At 33.3% G+C, this 22,058-nt stretch overlaps 2 protein-coding genes and 1 pseudogene across 3 annotated transcripts; 2 read left to right on the plus strand and 1 right to left on the minus strand.

Annotated features, from left to right (window-relative positions):
• The first annotated feature begins 4,430 nt into the window (after positions 1-4,430).
• Positions 4,431-6,947, plus strand: LOC125848300 (probable esterase KAI2). Its single transcript, XM_049528155.1, has 2 exons — positions 4,431-4,878; positions 6,355-6,947. The coding sequence occupies exons 1-2, from the start codon at positions 4,511-4,513 to the stop codon at positions 6,797-6,799; spliced, it is 813 nt and encodes a 270-aa protein (XP_049384112.1). The 5' UTR covers positions 4,431-4,510; the 3' UTR covers positions 6,800-6,947.
• Positions 6,948-11,708: 4,761 nt separating this feature from the next.
• On the plus strand, positions 11,709-17,996 carry LOC125848267 (uncharacterized). 2 transcript variants are annotated; one of them, XM_049528104.1, is made up of 11 exons: positions 11,711-11,941; positions 13,267-13,333; positions 13,710-13,963; positions 14,271-14,581; positions 14,700-14,854; positions 14,946-15,611; positions 16,083-16,523; positions 16,722-16,916; positions 17,094-17,150; positions 17,637-17,699; positions 17,784-17,996. In XM_049528104.1, exons 1-11 carry the CDS (start codon positions 11,910-11,912, stop codon positions 17,826-17,828), a joined length of 2,286 nt encoding a protein of 761 aa, XP_049384061.1. In that variant the 5' UTR covers positions 11,711-11,909; the 3' UTR covers positions 17,829-17,996. The 2 variants fall into 2 exon arrangements, with proteins under 2 accessions (XP_049384062.1, XP_049384061.1); XM_049528105.1 differs by lacking the exon at positions 17,094-17,150 and having other exon boundaries at positions 11,709-11,941.
• On the minus strand, positions 17,968-21,114 carry LOC125847194 (probable indole-3-acetic acid-amido synthetase GH3.1; annotated as a pseudogene).
• Between the last annotated feature and the right edge of the window lie 944 nt (positions 21,115-22,058).

Consider the following 22,058-nt stretch of genomic DNA (forward strand, 5'->3'; position numbering starts at 1 on the left):
TAAGGAAAATATATACATATTTTAATACTGTGACTATTTAAATTATTTTATTTATTTATAAATAAAAATATAGAAAAACTATTATTAAGGAAAAAAATATTTTAAATAATTAGATATAAAAATATAAGTCATAATTTCTCAAGAGACGTATGACAAAAAAAAAATGAAAAGTAAAATGACGGGAAGTAGTTAGGAAGCATTAATTGGTTGATGGTATTTCAACATATCTAATTAAAATGCTAGCTGTTCGCCTTTCTTTTCACAACTGAAAGTAGTTATTAATGCTTTTAAAGGCAATTTTGACAGGAAAAATAACGACTACCTTAGATTAACCCTCTAATAAACAGATACTATTTTCGTTCACTTTTAATTATCATAATTTTTTTAGCGTGAAATAATAATAATTTTGATTAATATTTTATGATGTATTTTTTCATCATATTGATATGTAAAAAATTGTTATTTATAGTATTTTCCGTATAATTTTTGAATATCTAAATTTTTTGATTGAAATATCGAATTAATATAATCTAATTTAACTTTAAAAATTACTCAAATTGACTTCCGAAAAAATGTAACATGACAATTAAAATTGAGCATAGAAAATATTTATCATTCTCCCATTACGCTTTTGACAAAATTTGGGACTCTTGTTTGAAAGAGCTAGCACAATTTCATTGTCACTTAATTGATGACTATGAAAACACTGAACTCATTATACTAATTCTCTTCTAACTTATTTATACACCCCATCTTTTACTGTAAACAAAAAAATTCATACAACCCATGAGTATAAATGATTTAGGAATTACTAATTAATTAGCAACTTTTCCATCGCAATCTTTAATCAGTACTTTATTTATCTTAATTTATATGAAAATAGTTTAATTGAATTCAAAAATTTGAGAAATATGATTTTTTTTTTATAATATTTCAAAATTCTTCTTACAAAAGTATATTTTGTGGATTTTTTTGCAAATAAGTAGGACCTTATATTTGTAAAAATATTAATAGTGTCAGTATGTATTTATTAAATAAAAATATATATTATTTTTAAGGATAGATTATAATAAAAAGTTTTATTGAGACAAAGGGAATAAGTACTTCCTCTGTCCCTAATTACTTGTCAACTTTTGAATTGACACACCTATTAAGAAAACAATTAATGACATAGTGAGTTTATCATTTTACCCCTATTAATTATGAAGTGGATGAAAAGTTCTACATTTTTCAAAGTAATTAATCATTTAATTGAGGGTATAATAGGTAAAAAAAATTGTCCTTTCTTGATTTGTCAAAACGGACAAGTAATTAGGGACAACTATAAAAGGAAAAATAAACAAGTAATTAGAGACAAAAGGAGTAATAAATAGTACTCTCTTTGTCTCAATTTATAATGTGACACATTTTTCTTTTTGATCAGTCCAAAAAGAATATTATTTTTCTATCATTGAAAATAATTTGACTTAAATTTTTTATTTTACCCTTAATTAAAAGATTTATAGTCATACAAATGATCAAAAAATATTTTAGACCACAATTTTTTTTTTAAAAAAAATTCTTAAACTTTATATCAAGTTAAATACTCTAATATCACATGAATTAAATTAAGACAAAAATTATAATTCGCTCAATTAGCTTAAATTTTAACTAATTTATTCAATAGCTCGATCTATTTTAACTCACATAGTTCAACTCATTTAAAAAATAGGCTAATAAATAACTCAAATGGACCTGAGAAAATTTATTAACATGTTCTTGTAATAATTTTTTTAAAATGATGTCCTATTATTTTTTTTTGTTTATAATTAATATTATAATTTTTTTTGTTTATTATTAATATTTTCTATATTTTTTCAACTTATGTATAACTAATACACTAATTATATTAAAATGTATTTAACTAATACATAAAAATCTATGATATTAATAATACAAACGATTTAATGCATACACTGAATTGATGAAAGACACAATTGCCCCTCCACATCCTTACCATATTTGTGGAGATATACTTGTAAGCAAATATTTTTTTTATATAAAAATTATGTAATGCATGTCATCTTTAATATATCAAATCAAATATTATACAAAAAAATAATTTTATCATAGCTAATACAAACATTATTAATACATCATATATAATACTATTCTCATATATCCTATCAAACGGCCTCTTATAAACAACTTAAAACAAACCATAAAAAAAATAAAAATTTTACACGTTGGATTATAATCTATTTCTTAAAACTTATTTCGAGTACTTTATTAACATAATTTATTTTAATTAGCATAATTTTTATATAACCCGTCTATTTAACACTCCTACTAAACCATAGAATTACAAGAAAGGCGTCAAATGCTGAAAATCTTATCAGGAAGAAGAGATAACACTCCAAAATATGCGGTTGTGGTCATCACACATCCCTCCTCTCTTTCTTTGGACAGAGACCACAAACTACAAAAAAAAATAAAAAATCCAAGATACAAATCTACAATATAATCATGTTAGGAGCGCTATCTCCGAATAGGTTCTGCAATACGCGATTTGAATTTAATTAGAGCTCCAATATAAACTTCAGATACCCAAATGAGAAGCCAAAAAGAAAATATTCAGAATTTTTTCCATTATGAATCAATAACATTAAAATACAAGATAACAGGAGGTAGATAAGAGAGAAATTATTTTGCTTCAATTAATTTGATATATGAATAAACTGATTTAACTTTCTATTTATAGAAAAAAAAAATTTATTGTACGACTTTTCAAGAAAGTATTATTAAGACTTTACACAGAATTTGACTATACTATTTGCAAATTGCATCTTCAAAAGTTGTTACAAGCCTTCTCAAAAAGCTATCATAATTTTTTTCCAAAAAGACATCTAAATAACCTACTTGCAAGTTGTTTAAATGAACTATTCTTGCTATAGCTATTCGTAAGTTATTTTCTTTATTACAAACTTCATATAAATATATTTAAATAAATAAACATTCACAATACAAATATATTTACAAAACACATAAATAAATTTATATTTCACATAAAAATATATATTAAGTGCATTTTAACCTCATCAAATAAAGCTGCATCCACCTTTGCATATCAAGCTTGCTGCATTTATACATTTTAACCTCATCAAATAAAGCTGCATCCACCTTTGCATTTCAAGCTTGCTGCATATATATTATTACTATAAAATGTCTTTTTTTTTCCCCCTTACTCAGTATCTGATACTTACCTCTGAACTTGATTAAATTTGAATTTGTATGGTAAAGTAAATCCTTTTCTAACAAAGGCAACGCCTTATTTTTGAACTTTAATATTTTTTACTAAGCATAATACATATTTTTGAAATTCTGAATACATAATTTTGTATTTATTAAAACTTCCATAAATTATTCCATTAGGAATCAATAACATTAAAATACAAGGTAACAAGAGGTAGATAAGAGATACTGTTTTTCTTCGATTAATTTGATGTATGAATAAACTGATTTAACTTTCTATTTATAGAAAAAAAATAAATTATTGCAAGACTTTTCAAGAAAGTCTTATTAAGACTTTACACAGAATTTAACTATACCATTTTCAAATTGTTTGCTTAATTGCATCTTAAAAAGTTGTTATATATAGAAGCCTTGTCAAAAAGCTATCATAATTTTTTTTTTCAAAAAGATATCTCAATAACTACTTGCAAGTTGTTTAAATGAACTAGCTACTTGTAAGTTATTTTCTTTATTACAAACTAATTCAAGATACAAATATATTTACAACACATAAATAAATTTATATCACATATAAAATATTAAGTGCATTTTACCCTCATCAAATAAAGTTACATCCACCTTTGCATATCAAGCTTGCTGCATATATATTATTATACTATAAAATGTCTTTTTTTCCCTTTATTTAGTATCTGATATTAATATTAAAATTTGACTAAATTTGAATTCGTATGATAAAAGTAAGGAAAAATTACTTAAATACACAACACTTCTTTACCTATTCTCAATATTTCCCTACTCTTTTACTAAAATACAAAAATTCCTTATTTTCCCCCAATTCAACTTAACCGGATACTTTATTAGTTTAAGTATCTGCCCATTATTAATTAAAGTATCCGCGCTGCTATATTATGCATCCGCCCGTTAATTAAGTATCCGTATTGCTAATAAATTAATAATTTAAGTATCCGTCCGTTATTAATTAAAGTATTCGCGCTGCTATATTAAGTATCCACACTGCTATATTATGTATCCGAAAAACACTAAAAAAATGAATTTTTGGTAATTAATGAAAGAGTAGGGAAATGAAGTAATTTCTTTCTTATACTATGTCATTTGCCTAATTTTTACTAAAAGTAAATCCTTTTCTAAGCCGTATCAAGGGAAATTAAGCTTTAAATAGTCCGCACCACGGCCACGTTATCCCATTTAATTCCCACCAACAGAAGTACCCAAAAACCACAAACCGACTCCCACCCAATCAAATCCTGTGAGAATAAAAATGGGGATAGTTGAAGAAGCACACAACGTGAAGATTTTAGGTTCAGGTGAGCAGACAGTAGTGTTAGCACATGGATTCGGGACTGACCAGTCGGTGTGGAAGCATCTGGTGCCGCATTTGGTTGACGAGTATAGAGTTGTTTTGTTTGATAATATGGGCGCTGGAACAACTAATCCAGATTACTTTGATTTCGACCGCTACTCAACGTTAGAAGGATATGCTTATGATGTGATTGCGATATTAGAGGAATTTCAAATCCGCAGTTGCATTTTTGTCGGCCACTCTGTTTCTGCTATGATTGGTGCTATTGCTTCCATTGCTCGTCCTGATCTTTTCACTAAAATTGTCACTGTATCTGCCTCTCCAAGGTACAATTTTTACTCTTCTCTCTCTGTTTCGTTTCAATTTATGTGATTTTTTTAGATTTAAATTGTATAAATTTTGATCTGTGTTTTAAAACATGACATGAGAGAGATTCTACTTTATATTTTAATTTTAGTTTTAGTTTTAAACTATTGAGTTCATCTAATGTAATTTCAAAGATTAATTAAATTAACTTTTGAGAAACAAAATGGAGTATCTCATAAATTTTGATGAAGGGGAGTACAATTTGCTGCTAATTTACTTCTACTGTTCTGTTTATTTCCTTCTCTTTTGAGTGTAAAACCCTGCTATTTTTCGTGATTAAATAAGTGATTAATATTAGGAAGGATACATAATTAACTCATACTAGAAATAGAGAAAATTACAGTCTGTATCTTTGGATTATCAAGTTTACAAAATATCTATTCAATGTAATATAGACTAGTAATCCCCCGTTTAAAAAAAAATGATCTAGTTTGACTTGAAACGAAGTTTAAGAAAAGAAAGAAAGACTTTTTAATCTTATGTCAAATGTACCAAAATGTCATTTAATCTAGTGGCCTTAAACATGTCACGTGGAAAGTTAAAATTAAAATGTTGCCAAAAAAAGAAAGGAATCATTCTTTTTAAAACAGACTAAAAAGAGAGTATATAATTTTTTTAATACATGTACTACACATACATAATTGAATGTATATGTGGTATACTTTTATCATATTTGATAAACTAGATATTCGAATGGTGGATGTTATCCCAAATATATATATATATATATATATTTTAACTATTCCATTGATAACCTAAAGAGGGGTCATCATGTCTTGTCTTACTTACTAAAAAAGAAAGGGAAGGGCAAAAAAGCCTTGTAAGTTTTACATGAAAAGTCCTTTATTTTTTTTTTTCCAGAAATAAAGAAGAAACAAAAAGGAGGACCAAAAATGGAAAGATTATGATTGCAATTCTACTTAATTTGAATCAAGTTTTCAATCACCACCTCTTATATACTCCTTTTATCTTTTTCCTTTTAATTATTTACAGGGCTACCTCACCTAATAAAACAGTTTTTGGGGAAATGTTCTGTAGCAGTGCCTACATCTGCAATTTTGTTTTCCCATTGCCTTGTTTTGTTGTTGCAATTATTTTTGGTCCAATTTTGTATTTGTTTGAGTGGTTATTAGGTAAGGTCGAATTGAAAGCTAAGCAGTGGGAATTCAAAAGAACTGTCAAAAACTCGATTCGAACCACCAAAGGTTACGATGAAGTGGTAAAAGTCTTGGAGTGAAGTATGAAGCATTTTAATTTCCTCCAAAATTCTTGTAAGCTTAGATGTGCATGTGGCGACATACTAATTTTTATGATTTTCGTTTACACAGTTGTGTAACTACATACATGGTCAATTGAACATGTATATATAAAGTACATAGGTCACAAATTATTTTTCATACATTTAGTGAAATTCCTGGTTTCGTCACTGCTTTTAGGTATTTGAACGACTCGGAGTACTACGGAGGATTTGAACGAGAAGAGCTTGATCAATTATTCGAAGCAGTAAAAACAAATTACAAATCATGGTGTTCAGGATTTGCACCGTTAGTTGTTGGAGGGGACATGGATTCTGTAGCAATCCAGGAATTCAGCAGGACACTTTTCAACATGAGACCAGACATTGCACTAAGCGTAATACAAATCATATTCCTAAGTGATTTAAGGCATTTGCTGCCTCATGTGTCTGTCCCATTTCACATAATTCAGAGCATGAAGGACTTGGCCGTACCCGTGGTGGTGTCCGAATATCTCAGCCAGAATCTCGGGTCCGAATCTATCGTTGAGGTTATGTCAACGGAAGGACATCTTCCGCAGCTCAGCTCACCGGATGTTGTGATTCCAGTGCTGCTTCGCCATATTCGTCATGATATTGCTGTTTGATTATTAGTACTGGAGTACGTACTAGCAAGTTAAGTACTTCACTTTGTTGGAGTAATAATATTAATAATAATAATAATAAGGGGTGTTGTTGTTTTGTTATGCAAATTGTACAAAATTGACTATCTTGTCAAGCTAGTTGTAATGTGTGCTAAGTTTTAACTAATATGTTTGTATGTATAAGCTGAAGGAACCATAAAGGAAAAGGTCAAGTATATTGAGGCAAAATGTAGGTCCATGGGCTAGCATTTCTCCTGTTTTACGAATTCGATCATTCGATTATTTTTGTGAGCTATTATATTACTAAGGTACTAATAATAAATATTATTCTCCAAATTTTAATTTATTTATTTTACTCTTCTTTTAGTCTCTTTAAAAAAATTGTTTCTTTTCTAATTTGACAACTCTTTAATTATGATACCCTAAATAACATGTTTAATATCATAAGATTAAATGAAATTTTGATACGTTATACATATTTTCAGTTTAAGATTACAACATTTAAAAGTGCTTCTTTTTAAATTTTTAAACTTGGCAATCAAAAAAGAAGAAAGGGGTCATTGACATGTATATATCGATCACTCTTAATAACTATTGATAAGATTTAAATCAAAGATTAAATTTAGTACCCTAACTTCCTCTGTCTATCTACCTCGACAAGTGAAGGATTTCATCAACATGGATAAGTGGAATTATCCATTTTTCAGGAACAAAAAGACAAGACATTCCTATGTAAAGCTAAGTTTTTTTTATAGGACTTCAATGATTATGTATAAAGTTTGGAATGCCAAACTCCATTTATAACTTTTGCGCATTAATACTCAATAAAGTTAATGTTAATTTTTCTTAAAGACCAATAGATAAATTTAGCAGTTAAAATTTGAAAGTATTAGCATGATTAAATACATCTCTTCAATTCTTTAACCCTCTCTCAGGCTCTTACCTTTTTACTTTTTTGGTGATTCGAAATCACAACCTTATGATTGAAAGTGAAGGGCCTATTGTCTCTAAGAGATAGATGAGTAGGGATGGCAATGGGGCGGGGGGCGCGGGTGCGGGACAAGTCCTCTTAAACCCACTAAGATCCTAACCCGCCCCGCTCCACCCCACATAACATATTTTGTTGTTTTCAATCCGCCCGCCCCACCCTGCCCCATCCACATAATTTGTAAAAAACATTTCAAATAATAGGCTCAGTAAGTTTTTAACTTAAAATTTTAAATTTTGTTAGCTGTTAACTTGCTAAAAGTAATATGTTATAACATTATTCTAACATTACAATGCAATTTTGTAACTCTTTTAGATATGTCAGCAACATTTTTTTGGTAATTTTGAATTGGTTACATTTGATGTAATAACAAAAAATTAAATGCAAGCAGTGAGATCATGTTTTCTTCTTTCTAGTTTCTTAGCCATTCAAAATTAAATGCAAGCAGTGAGGTTTCGTTTGTGTGAATTACGAATTTTAAAAAATTTCTATTCCAAACCCGCAACCCGCCCCGCATAAATTTTGAAAAGATATATTCAAACCCGCTCCGCCCCACACCCGCAAAAGCTCTAACCCGCCCCACCTCGCTCCCACCCCGCCCCATTTTCATCCCTATAGATGAGGGTGAATCAACAACGAATTGATAGAATTACTCTCACATTTGAATTAGAAAAAGAAATAAAAAAATTGTAGAAGTTTAGTCCAAAAATACCACCAAACATTTTATCTCATGAATCATGAGTTCAATATATATATATACACAATTTATATCCCGTATGTCATTGTTATACTTGTTAAAAAAATAAACCTATTTATCCATGTATATCCTCGTGTATAATAATGTATATCCATGTATCTCACTACAGGAATAATAGACAACACCTATGTAATCATGCATATCTCCATATATAGTAGTGTATATTCATGTATGTCACTGTTACATTTCCTCACCTTTTATCCATTATCATGGTAAATCTACTCATACCTTTTACCCAATATAAATTAACTAGGCTAGACAAACCATTTTCATAATTTTAAGACAAGTGAAAATCAACGGAAAAGTCAACCACCAGTCAAACTCCAAACTACTTAATAGAGTTTTATTAGTGGCCACGAATTAAAATTGATAATTAATCATATTTCAATTTTGAGTTAGATTACTAGGTCCAATCTGTAGTTTCCAATTTAAAAAGGCTAGATATGAAATTTTCAATTTAGGCATTTGAATAGTGAAATTGCACCTTATTCGAATACAATTATTAAGATTTTCGAGGTTAGTCTCTTAATCGTATGCTTTTTTATTTTTATAGTTTGGAAAAACTTGTAGGCTTAGGTTAAATCAGATACGTAATATACAAATATCGTGTTAAGGTAAAGATAGCATGAATTGATCACTTTTTGGTTGGAGGAGTGAGTTAGCTTAGCATAAAATTTGGAATATGTATGGTTGAGGATATTAATTAAAATTGAGATAAATTTTCATATCATAATTATGAAATTCTTAATTCCATAAAATGTGGGATAGATGATATATCTTGATAATAGTCTCAAGATTGTAATCTTAGTTATTATCTGATTATAACTTTATTTTGAACCCAATAGAAAAAACAATTCGATGCATAAATCCTTATAATAATTTTGATACTCTCTTTATTTCAATTTATTTGTCTCACTTTTTTTAGTTTTAAAAAATGCATCTTTTCTTTTTATTAACTCCTTAATTCTAACTTTTAACATGGTACGTTTAAAATTACAAGGTTGAGGAGTTTTCTCCTGACCACTGGGTCAAGGGTTCAAGATTGATAAGCCGAATATATCACTGGTTAATATAGGTATTCTAAAATACCTTTTTTTAAAATTATATATATACACACACGTAGGTCTGTCTAGTTCGAAAATATCCTTTCCTTTCGTTATTGTCCGCACGCAATTACCAAACTAACTTCACAGAGTTTCCTTCTAATCTTTCTAGTTTCTAGAAGAAAAGAATGGTGAATTTAGATTATAGATAAAATCACATACTTTAATTTGATATAACATTAAATTGTCATACTTTAACAGAGGTCCTAGGTTCTGTTGGAGTGGATAAAAATCTCACATTGGTTGAAAAATAGATTGGAGATCTGCTTATATGAACTTGGACAATCTTCCTCTCATGAGCTAACTTTTGAGATTGAGTTAGACTCAAGTGACATATTTTTACATGGTATCAGAGTCAGATCCATCCTCGTTTGGGCTCCCGTCCACGCTTCAGTTGGGCCTGGGCGTGAAGGGGATGTTAGAGTGGATAAAAGTCTCACATTGGTTGAAAAATGAACTGGTAGTCTCAACAATCCTCCCCCCATAATGTAACTTTTGTGATTGAGTTAAACTCAAATGTCATATCTTTACAGGTTCCACTCTAATTTCCACAATTTTTTTAAAAATCTCAATTCTTTAACGCGTGAAAATTAAAGAAGAATCAAACTACATATAAAAGGACAAGAATATAATAATGAAATTAAAAAACATGTACTCTCTAATTGATCAACTAATAAACTTGAATACAAAGAAAAATTTAACTTCTAGCATACATTAGGAATGAAAAACTCCTTAGTATTGAATGCTTTATAAGTATACACTAATTTTCAAATACATTAACAAAAATAAATAAATATTATTTTTTCATGTACAAACAAATCCTTAATTTGACCATCTCTATTACTATTAGGGCTCGTTTGGTGTGAGGGATAATACCAAATAGTCCTGGGATTAAATTATAGTACTGCTTATTTTGTTGTTTGGTTGGTAAGTTCGGGATAACTTATCCCGGGATTAATAATTAGTACCGGGATAAGTTATCCCTCTCCTTGGGTGGTATAGTAATCCCGAGATAACTTATCCCGGGATAAAATAGGTAAATGACAAAAATGTCTCTTTCAACCCTTTTGTTATATCACTTTTTACATTAATGAAGGGCATTTTTGTAAACAAATAAATTGTTCTTAAAATTTATTATTTTGAATACAACAAACCAAACACTCAATAAAAAATAATCCCAACACAACTTATTCCATCATAACTAATCTCAACATAACTTACCCCATCATAACTCATTTTCAAACCAAACGACCCCTTAGTGTTAACTAATTGTAAGAAATGGAGGTAGGGTGGTACGGAGCTTTCCAATTCTTATCATCACCACCTACTATAACCCTTTTATTTATTTTCTTCCTAAGTCAAGTTCAGTCTTCTATGAACCACCATCATATTTCACGTGCTTCATAACTTATTGCTTTCTTTTATTTTCTTGAGTGAAGCTTTACATTATTAATCTTACTTGTAGAAATGATATTTTTTTTTCGTTTTTCATTTATATAAATCTATTTTTATATATGTTTATGTTTTATTTGAATTTCTCAAGATTTTGGATAAGTTATATGCGTTACATTGTGTGCTACTACAAGATAAGGATCTTTAACTTTGACAATGATAGGTGGACCTTATGTTCAACTTTGATTAGTAATTATGTTATGATAAGCTTTGATGTATATATTGTCATAATTTAAACTTGACGCAAATTATTAGTTCGATCCTAAACTATTGATAGTCTTAAAAATACCATCATTTGACTAACTAAATTTAATTACACCATTGGTCTGCCGCATGACATAACAAAGAGGTCGCAAACACTTGTAGAAGCATGAACTCTTAATAAAAAGTCGAGAGAAGTGTTGAAAATATCCTTAAATTTGACAAAAATTTAGGAGTGTATTTCTCTCATGTTATAAGATCGGAGTTATATTTAAGTTCAATTAATTAAGTAAAAAAATATTTTTAAGTCTATCAATAATTCCAAGGTAAAACTACTAATTCATACCGAATTTTGGATACTTTCTCTCTAGAATATAAGAAGTAAGAACCAATATGAAAATGATACGAGCTGGCAGTGCGTATCCTTTTGGTATGTTATCTCTCTGATTTAATAAAGGGGTGAATAGTTGCTCTGCTTATAGCCACCCCACCCCACCTTTCAGCTCTCCAATAATGTCACTCACCAAACAACCCATTTATGTAAATTCTTGAGCATTATAAGCATCAATTTCAACATTTTTTTACAGCTCAGAGTTTAATTTTGCACTGACCATGTCTCTTGACATCTCCTCCATTGTATCCAGGTATATTTTGGTCCAAGATTCTTCTTTTCTTGTTCAGCACTTGAGGAATGTTTAGAAATTGACTCAAACAGAGTGAGGGATGATTCATATTCTGTTTTCCCCCCGTTCTTATTTGTCTCTCTTTACTCTACTTAGTATAAAAGAAATGGAACCAAAATTATTCAAATTAATAGTTCCTCCAACTCCTGTTTTACTTCTTAGTGGCAGAAAGTTTTCACTTTGCAATCTTGCTTGCTCATTTGCACAATTTTCTTCAACTAGAAACATGGGTTTACTTGTTATGAGGGGAATAAGGTTATGATTCATACGTGGAGTGTAATTGAGACCAGAGTAAAGTTTCGCCCTCCGTTTCATTTGTTTGTCTGGTTTTGACTTAACACGAGGTTTTAAAATTACAGATATTGGAATGTATCAAAATGTTCTTTAATCTTGTGATCAAACTTGTTATGTTGAAAGTTGGGGTTGAACGTGGGGTTGTTCTTATTTTAACGGAGGGGTTTGAATTAGCTCCTTTGATGGTATTCTGAAATCTGAATTCTTTAATTAAAAATAAAGGGGATCGCTTTGCCCGTTAAGAGTAGGTACCTGTTCCCTGTCTTTGTTTCTATTTCATTCTATCTCATTGTATCACATTCTGTTCTGCGAGATTAGAAAATCACCATCAATACCTCGGTCTAAGTCCGAGATAATCCTTTGTTCCAGCCAATTAAGAAGTCTCAGATGTACTAGCTCTGCATCTTTGATGAATCATCGATTCTCCCGAGAGGTCAGAATCTGTGAGCAAAGATATTAATGACAAAGAATTAAAGAGTTGCCAAAAAAAGTAATGAGAGACTTTTTGAAATGGACTAAAAAGGAAAGTAAGACGAACTAATTGAAACGGAGGGAATAGATACAAACTTGAAGTTATAGTTCTTTTGTTGACTAAGTTCAATTTAATTGTATTGAGTGAAAAAAGATGCTACTCCTTCCGTCCCAATTTATTTATGTGGCAAACTTCCTTTTTAAGTATGTCTCAAAAAGAATGTTAGGACTTCCTTTTCTACAAATAATTTAACTTTAAACTTCTTATTTCACCCTTAGTAAAATAGTTACAGAAATGATTGGTCAAACCGCCACATAAATTGGAACGGAGGGGAGTTCTCTAGTCGTAAAGAAAAGATGTTTGTGGTTTTATCTCCTTTAGCGTTCTCCAGATCCTAGCGGAAAATGTATACTCTTGTGGGTTTCTTTCCTCCTGTCTGAAATGGAAAAGAAAATAAGGAACAATGCTACTTGAAACCTGTTACTTTACTGATCAAGTCCCTCTTCATTTTTGTTACTAGGTACCTGAATTCTTGCAAGCTATATGAGGTCCTGCCCAATACTGCTGTGCTATCTCAGCTTTATAAGGTGGTCATCTTTTTTAATTTCTAGTTACTCTCCTCTAATATATGAAAATGAAATACTGTATCTTAATCGAGCTATTCTCATTATTCCATCTCTTTTTCTCTGAATCTGTTGTTAAGTTCTTTCTGGTTGATGTAAGATCTAGATAATAAGAGGGTTCATTTTTCTGTTCATGACAGGTGTTAGTGAACTGATGGTTTGCAATATAATGCTACACTTACATCTAATGATAAATTTTACTGCAGTCTTGCAACATTCGATAATCTCTATTTTGTATTATTGTGAACAGATTCTCTTGTTCTGTAAATAGTGTAAAAAGATTTTTCTTTGACGAATCAAATTTGATCACGATCATTAAGAGTTTAGTCGCCTTTTTCAGGCCAGTATGCAGGAGAAAGTTCAAAAGAGGAGCACTCTAGTAGTTCCACTTGATGAGCTTGAAGATGATGACATGTTGCCTCTTGTCGATATATTGCTTAATGTCCACCTTTTCACTGTTGATGCAGTAGACATACTTTCCACGTCAAAAGCAGTTGTGAATCAAGAATCTATCGTGTCTTTAATGCGTGCAGTCAATTCAACCCTCCGAATTGTTGATCTTCAGGATACACTATTTAGAAAGGATATCTTGTGGTATGCCTGAATACTATTGTTTAATAGTGAAGTTTGGATATCATCTTGCCTTTCTCATTTATCCTTCTCCAGCAACTGAAACCAGGAAAAGACTTAGAAATAGAAACTATTTTTCTCCTAAATATATGACAATTAGAAAGAGGTGATATACAAGTTTGCTCTCATATTTTCCTAGTTGTGACTTTAATGTGCATAAGATGATAGATTGTATCCGCTGATTGACAATATCAAGAAATGACGAATTGTGGAAAAGAGAGATCTGTAAGTTCACAATGCTAACTTCTTTTTTGAATTCTGGCCTCTGCAGGGATCTTTTTCAAGGTGGTTTGAATTGCCAATTGCTAAAGCTGAGGTCCACTGAGATTCAAAAGTTGAATATGATTGGAAGCTTCATGCAGTTACACACCCTTAATCTGGACTTTTGTTCTTCTCTCACTGGCTTAGAGAAGGATTGCTTTACTTGCATGCCAAAATTGATGCGCCTTTCCATGTGTGGAACTAGAATAGCTGATCTGTGGACAACCCGTGAGGCTTTGTCTCGGCTTCATTCTTTGACAGAACTAAGGTTTCAAAATTGCATATGTTGCAAAGATACTGGGCCATGTCTTGCATCATCCAGTAAGATGACAAATTTTCCTGTTTCTGAAATAACTTAAATCAGGTTATTCACGCAAGGACTTTGACAGCAACCATAAAATATTTTAATCAGAAATGTGACAATAAATTTGGTATGCAGATGGTGCAGACAGTCCAGCTTCTGTTGGAAAATTATTTATAAACCAGGACTCATTTAATGATTCAGCGGATAGAGTATCAAATCATTTTGGAGGAATTCTTTCATCAGATCCCTCTTTTGTTGCCATGAGCGGAAGGGCGGATTTTCAACTTGAGGTCTATAACTTTGCTTTACGCTTGCAGTGGTTGACTGAAGTTCTTGATTTTTTATAGCTCAAACATCTGTATTCTTCAATGTATGTATCAGGTTTCTTTTGGTGATTTGCATGTTGAAGGGAGAGATGATTGTCCCGAGTATATAAACTTGAAACTGAGAGATACTTCAGTTGTTTCCAAAATGTATCTTACTTGTCATCCTTCACCAATCTGCTATGAGAAGCACTACAGGGAATACCTGATTGCATCATTGCCTCATCTACGGGTTCTAGATAACTTTCCTGTAAAAAAACTAGACAGAGAAATGGCAAATACTGTTTTCTCACAGTACTATGAGTATCTTCCATACAAACGCCGGCAGAAAGAAAATGTTGCAAGTGTTTTGCATATGCGTGAAACAGGTAGAGGTAATGCGTACCACAATAAATCCTCTCGGATAAAGGAGGCAGTTTCTTGTAGGAAAAGTCCACATTTCTATTCAAGGTCCCTCTGTGCAGCCAAACTTGGTTCATCTGCTTCTCCTTCCCTGCACACAATGTCTAATATGAGCAATAATATCAAAGAAGGAAGCGAGAGCCTTCGACCAAGACAGTTTGAGTATCACCCCACTAATCCTAGTCTAATGGCTTTTGGAACTTTGGATGGGGAGGTTGTTGTTGTTAACCATGATGCTGGAAATATTTTCAGTTATATTCCACTCTTTGGAGTGACTAATAGCATTTTGGGCCTCTGTTGGCTTAACAAGAATCCATCTAAGGTATGTTATTTTCTTAACTACTGTGACTAACTTATAGTTGCTTCATAGATCATATTAAGATGTACTCTTGAGGTCTTGCTCCTAGTTTTATGAAGACAATTTCAGATGGCAGATAAGGCTCGGATTGTTGAATTACATGCTATAAATTTGAAGGTTATCTGTCTGTGTTTTGAATTTGATGCGTTCTAAGGTACTTAGTTTTGGTTATTTTCCATCCTAAAAGTAGGATGATATTCATATTTTAGATAGTATGTGCTACAGATCGTAAGTTCTTCAAAAGATCATTTTACTGAGTTGTAGTGTGCATTCCCACTATGAGACATGTCCCAACTCATATTAGATTCTCCCTGAAATTTTCTCGGGGAGTAAAGTGCTACAGATCATTTTCTTTGGACAGTATAGTGCTACAGATTATTTCATCACTCTTTTTCGTGGAAACTGCTGATGAATTATTCTGTCTTCATAAATCAGCTCCTTGCTGGTTCTGACAGTGGCTCTTTGAGATTGTATGACATCAATGACACATTGCAAAAGGCAAAGGGGAGCTGCAGCAGTTCCAGCCCTGTTGTTTTTGATAAATTTGAACATTTGACTTCACTTCATGTTAATTCAACGGATGATCAGTTTCTTACTAGTGGTTATTCAAAGAAAGTTGCTATATACGATATTTGTAGTGGCAAGCGCTTGCATTTGTTCAGTGATATGCATCAAGAACCCATTAATGTGGCAAAATTTGCACACCATTCTCCAAACCTGCTAGTCACTTCATCTTTTGATCGTGATGTCAAATTGTGGGATTTAAGGCAGACACCAAATCAACCCTGTTATACAACCTCGAGCTCAAGGGGAAATGTGATGGTTTGCTTCTCCCCAGACGACCTGTATCTGCTGGTATCGGCTGTAGACAACGAGGTACCTTGATCAATACAACATATTAAGCATCTCATTTGATCATACAAAATTTGCTTTCTATTGTATTAACAAGTTAGGTTAAAGGTCTGATTTGTGGCCTCTGATTAGTTTAGACATATTCAAAGCTAGAATTTTGGTACAAATGTATAACTTGTAGATGGATTCATGATTAAGGTGTCTTCTGTCTTTATGGTACAGGTGAAACAACTTTTGTCTGTAGATGGTAGGTTGCAGACAGATTTCGGTATAGCTTCGACTGGGAGCGCTCATAATTATACACGATCATATTACATGAATGGAAGGGACTACGTCATTAGTGGAAGTAGTGATGAATCAATTGTTCGTATTTGTTGTGCTCAAACTGGGAGGCGATTGAGGGACTATTATTTGGAGGTAAAAGCCCAAGAAGAATAAATTTTGCAGTTTCTTCTGTTCCCGTTTTCAAATATTTAATTGTATTTCTTGTCTCTGTTCCTTCATATATTCTGAAGTGAATAGTGTTGAAATACATGTGGTAAACTAGTTATTGGCTGCGGTATCAAGGCTTTTGCTTCGATTCTATTTTTCCAGGACCGCACATGGGAGAGTCCGATATTGGTGCAGTCATTGAGAAGTGATCCTTTCAGAGTAAGCTCCTTGATGACAGTAAATTTGGCAAACCTTCATCTGCTGCCTTAGCCTTGATTTACTCCATTTAATTGTCTATGCGTTGAACCGCTAAACTTTGTCCCTGTTTAATGCATTTACTCCGAGGAACCCTGGAATTTTTTAAGCATACAAGTATTTTTATTGGAATGTTGATATACAACTAATGGAATACTTAGAATATATCTCCATGACCTGCTAAAAGAATCTTGTTAGTATTGGCAGGCATAAACGATCCTTCCCTCATGTTACTAGAAATTCGTAATGCAAATTCCAAGTACTGCTCCTTTCATTTGTATGAAAAACTGCATCAAGATGCATTACTTATAAAACATAAGGACATCCAAGCCCCAACAAAGAAAAGAAAAAGAGAAAACATATGAAAAATTGATGATTATATATTGCATTCTTTGTTTAAGAAATGTATCTTAATTTTGTTTTCTTACTCTTTATTTTGTGTAAAACCAGCATTTTCACATGGCTGTCCTAGCATCCTATGTTCGCCCCAGTTCAAAACGAGACATCATAAAGGTAAAGTTTTATCCACCTCTTTGTTTGGTTCAATGATCATCACACCATTTTAGTTTAAAATCGCATACTTGGATGTTATGCCAGGTCAATTTGCTAGAAACAGGACAATATGGCGATGAAGATTCCTAGAGGGAAGACTTTTCCAGTTCTTATGTTCATGGAGGTTGAATTTTGCATCTTGAAAATTTGTGTATATATGAGTAAGGAAGGATCCTACATTTTGTGCTTATGAATCTCTGTGCCTATGCTATTTATTGAGAAATGATAGCTAGGTGAAAATTTGTGTATAAAGTTTGTTGTAACTGAATTCAGCTGTCACTAAGTTTGTTAGAAGGTGCACATGGTATATGATGTATGATCGTCCTCTTCCTTCATTGTAAAAACACGCAGAAATAATCTCTCTTCTTCTTACTATACTAATTGCTCTCTCTGCATTTTCTTCCGTGGAAGAATAGCTTCTGTTACACAAGTAAAAAATTGACACTATTTCTGTAGACACCATGTCAACTTGAAACACCAACTCAGGACTTGTTTTCCCCACAAAAATAGAAGGGGAGAAGTTCTGAAAAATAGCAAAACGTAGCTGGAGGTAGTGGTGCAGGGCAGGTTATTCAGAAAATGTTAGATAATATTATTGCATATAAATCAAAGTTAATAGGTTCTATTGAACTTGTTCCGAGCTACATTTGGGTTGCATTTAGCGGTTTAGGCATATTTAAATTGCATTATTTTTCAAACGTATCAATCTATTTTGTAAATAAGGATTTAATATTTAAAAGGTCACTGAACTATAGAAAATTATCTAACATATCAATGAAGTCACTCAATTAAAGGTTTTATCTTAAAAAATCACTCAACTACATTTATCATTGAAATAAATGTAATACTATAATTTTTATGTATATACGGCACCAGTTGAAGTTCGGCAGAAATTTTCTATCCCAAAAACACAGTGGCCTCAAGCAAATCATGAACTGTGTTCCTTAAACTATAATATAGGAAGCTGCTGTATTTTGAGTACTTGTAACATATATAATCAACATTATTACTTAATGGATCTAAAACGTATTTCAACATTGTTTTTACTAGTTTGGTTCAAACATATTCTTATTATTACTTAATGGATCTAAAACTTAAGATCATTTCAACATTGTTTTTGAACGTTTTTTAAAAAACAATCATTAAAAACTTGTATACATACCAATTAGTACAATTCTAAAGGTTATTAATGACTCGATAAAACAATTGAACACTATTTACAGATTTAGACTAGACGTATACGTCTCCACGCGTGTTGAAGACAACCCTTTCATATATATTCAATAAATAATTTACATCTGCAGACTGCAGCTTACGAGGTCTACATCTGCAGCTTTCAGGTACTTTATAAACGAACCAAACATTTTGATTCAGGGTCAAATCCGAAAGTCAAGAACAAAACGGATATACAAGACATTTCAGTAAAGTGTTCAGGTTATAAGAACCTACCTACACGAAGCCACAAAAAGGGAAGAGAACACATATTGATTGCAATTTCAAACCAATCAAGACAACAAAAGGATAAAACACTTTCCATGAGCAAATTGACTAATATCAACGTTGAATATTCAACACTACACAAAGATACCAAAAGAACAACAAAAAAAAGTTTTATTCCACTCATGTGGTCTTGATCATAACTTGAATTTCAGAGACATGTAAACGCTGCCGGAAATTACCCTGGAGTCTAAAAATTCCACTAAAATTAACACACCTAGAAGCCTTATTATACTGATTTATAGATGCACCTCTAGAAATTACATAGTCCATTACCGTTTTCCACTACTCTAATTTCAAGTGGTCCAATTGGATTATCTGCAACTCGGCACTGTCGATAAACCAAGTTCAAACATTCTTCCATAGCCAAACAACATTGGTTCAAAACCTCGTGGCTCGGCGAAATGGTTGGGTCCTTAATAAGTAATTCGCAGTAAATAGCTTAATGTCCTGGAATGGTTTTTAGTGTCAGCATAACTAATGTACTCGACCAAATAGTACAGGCACAAAATTGCAGCAGCTCTATCAACCGTGTTTTGCAACTAGTGTCCGAATCAATGCTCAATAGCACATTTTCTCTTCTTATGAATTTAAACTGAGGGGCAGAGTTGTGAAACCCTGTGACCTGGAGTACGTCACCGACACTGTAACGACATATACCAGGATAGGTTGTGATCACGAGCTCGTATTTTTTCCCACTTCCACGTTTGCTAGGTCCACGAGACGGGGTGGTGAATCCTGAGGGATAAATTCAAAGTAGCACATAATGTAAATTACTGATGTCTTGCACATTGGGTTCAAATTGAATCCAAAGTAACACTTGTTATCGCATATAAATCACATCCACAATAAGTAGTATTAGAAATCTGAAGAAATAATAAGGCTATAACATGTTATAGCGTATATAAAGTAATTACATACCGGTCACAATCACATCCAAGTACTTTGTATTTGGCCAAATTCTAGTAATAATCCCTTCCAAATTCTGGTTTTCGCATTCCTTGACAATGAAACTCCGCGAGTTCATGATTTGGTTTGAGTATTTTGGAGATGAAGTCCCTAATTGAAGGGTCAGAAACTCTGCGATATCTTTAGCAAGTTGTTGCCAATTGAGTTGAAAAAAATGAATGGCTCGAAGTAGACCACAAAGCATTTGTGTGTACATGCTCTGCGAGAACAACCTCGTTGGGGCTAGTATACACATAGTATACATGTTTACTATTCCAAAACCGATTAGCTAATTTGAAAGATTATATACATGATATTTTCTTTTCTTAGAAAGGTAATTTTTAAATCAAACCTAGTGAGGAACTCAAAGATGGGATGAGATGAGAAAATTGGAGAACTCAAAAGCGGGGACTCGGGTAAGGCTCAAGGCTCCCACCACCCTGCCTGCCCTCGAGGCGCCGTGCCCTAAGGCCCCCTCCCACCTCCCGACCTCGGGGAACGGCGCCTCGAGGGCCCTCTCACCCCTATCGTGGTATCGGGGCACAACGCCGAGGCTCCTCCTTCCTCTTCCCCCGTGCCCCGAGGCGTCGTACCCCGAGGACCCCCTCCCCCGGCCTTTATGCACCGTGCCCCGAGGGTCCCCCTCCCTCGGCCTCAAGGCGCAGTTCCCCGAGGCCCACTCCCCCCCACTCTGAGCCTCAAGGCCCCCCGCCCCCCGGCCTCGAGGCGCCGTGCCCCTATGCCCCCTCCCACTTCCCGGTCTCGAGGCGCCGTACCCCGAGGCCCCTTCCCATCCCCTCGGTCTTGAGGCGCCGTGCCCTGAGGCCCCCTCCCACCCTCCAGGATTGAGGAGCCATGCCTCGAGGCCCCCTCTTACCCCCCGGGCTCCGTGTCCCGAGGCCCCCTCCCACTCCTGGCCTCGAGGCGCCATACCCCGAGCCCCCCTCCAATCCCCCAGCCTCGAGGCATCGTTCCCCGAGGGCCCTTCCCATCCCCCGGCCTCGACGCGTCGTTCCCTGAGGCCCCCTCCCACCCCCAACCTCAAGGCGTCGTTCCCTGATGACCCCTTTCACGGCCTCCCCATCCCGGCCTCGAGGCGTTGTACCCCGAGGCCTCTCTACTCCCTCCCCTGACCTCGAGGTGCCATGCCACGAGCCCCCTCCACCTTATCCCCTGGCCTCGAGGCGCCGTGCCCCGAGGTCCCCCTGCAATTTGGTTAAAGTTAGCGGCAACATCCAATTCAAAGGGCCAAAGAATTGAAAGTAGATAAGAGGGTAAACATTTTTATACCCTAGACTCTCAAGTGTTTAATGTCACAGGCCATTGTAGCACATAACTGTGGGTCAACAAGATTGTTATCAGTGTTGATAATTTTATCCCCTGATTCCATGTCCACAAGTATATCTCTCTTGTCTGCTGCAGGAATCAAAAATAGATAAATTGTATAAAAAGATGTTATAGTTAGAATGAAATGCTAGAACAAGGACTACTCTCTGCTGAAAAGATCAAAACCTGCTTGCTTTGACATGTTCTGAAAAGATCAAAACCTTCTTGGATGTACATGGTACCTTCCAAAGCCAAAAATGATTCCAAGTTAGTCACAACATCAGATACAATAAACAATCTTTTTTCAATTTATTCACATTGCAAAACAGCTTATAAAATAAAAAGTTAATCCCAAATGTGAAAACTCAAAATTATCAAAAGTTTTGAGTTTGTCCCTAACAAATTAAGAACAGTAAATAAAATCATTTAAGGAGACAAAAAGTAGGAATTAGTCCACTGGTCCACGCCGCTACAAAGAAAGAAATTGCACATACTACAATCACATCTATGGTCTTTCCATTACAGGGTTAAGATTCTTCACTGTTTATG

This window comes from Solanum stenotomum, chromosome 12, assembly GCF_019186545.1.
Source record: "Solanum stenotomum isolate F172 chromosome 12, ASM1918654v1, whole genome shotgun sequence".
In the NCBI taxonomy this organism is placed as follows: Eukaryota; Viridiplantae; Streptophyta; class Magnoliopsida; order Solanales; family Solanaceae; genus Solanum; species Solanum stenotomum.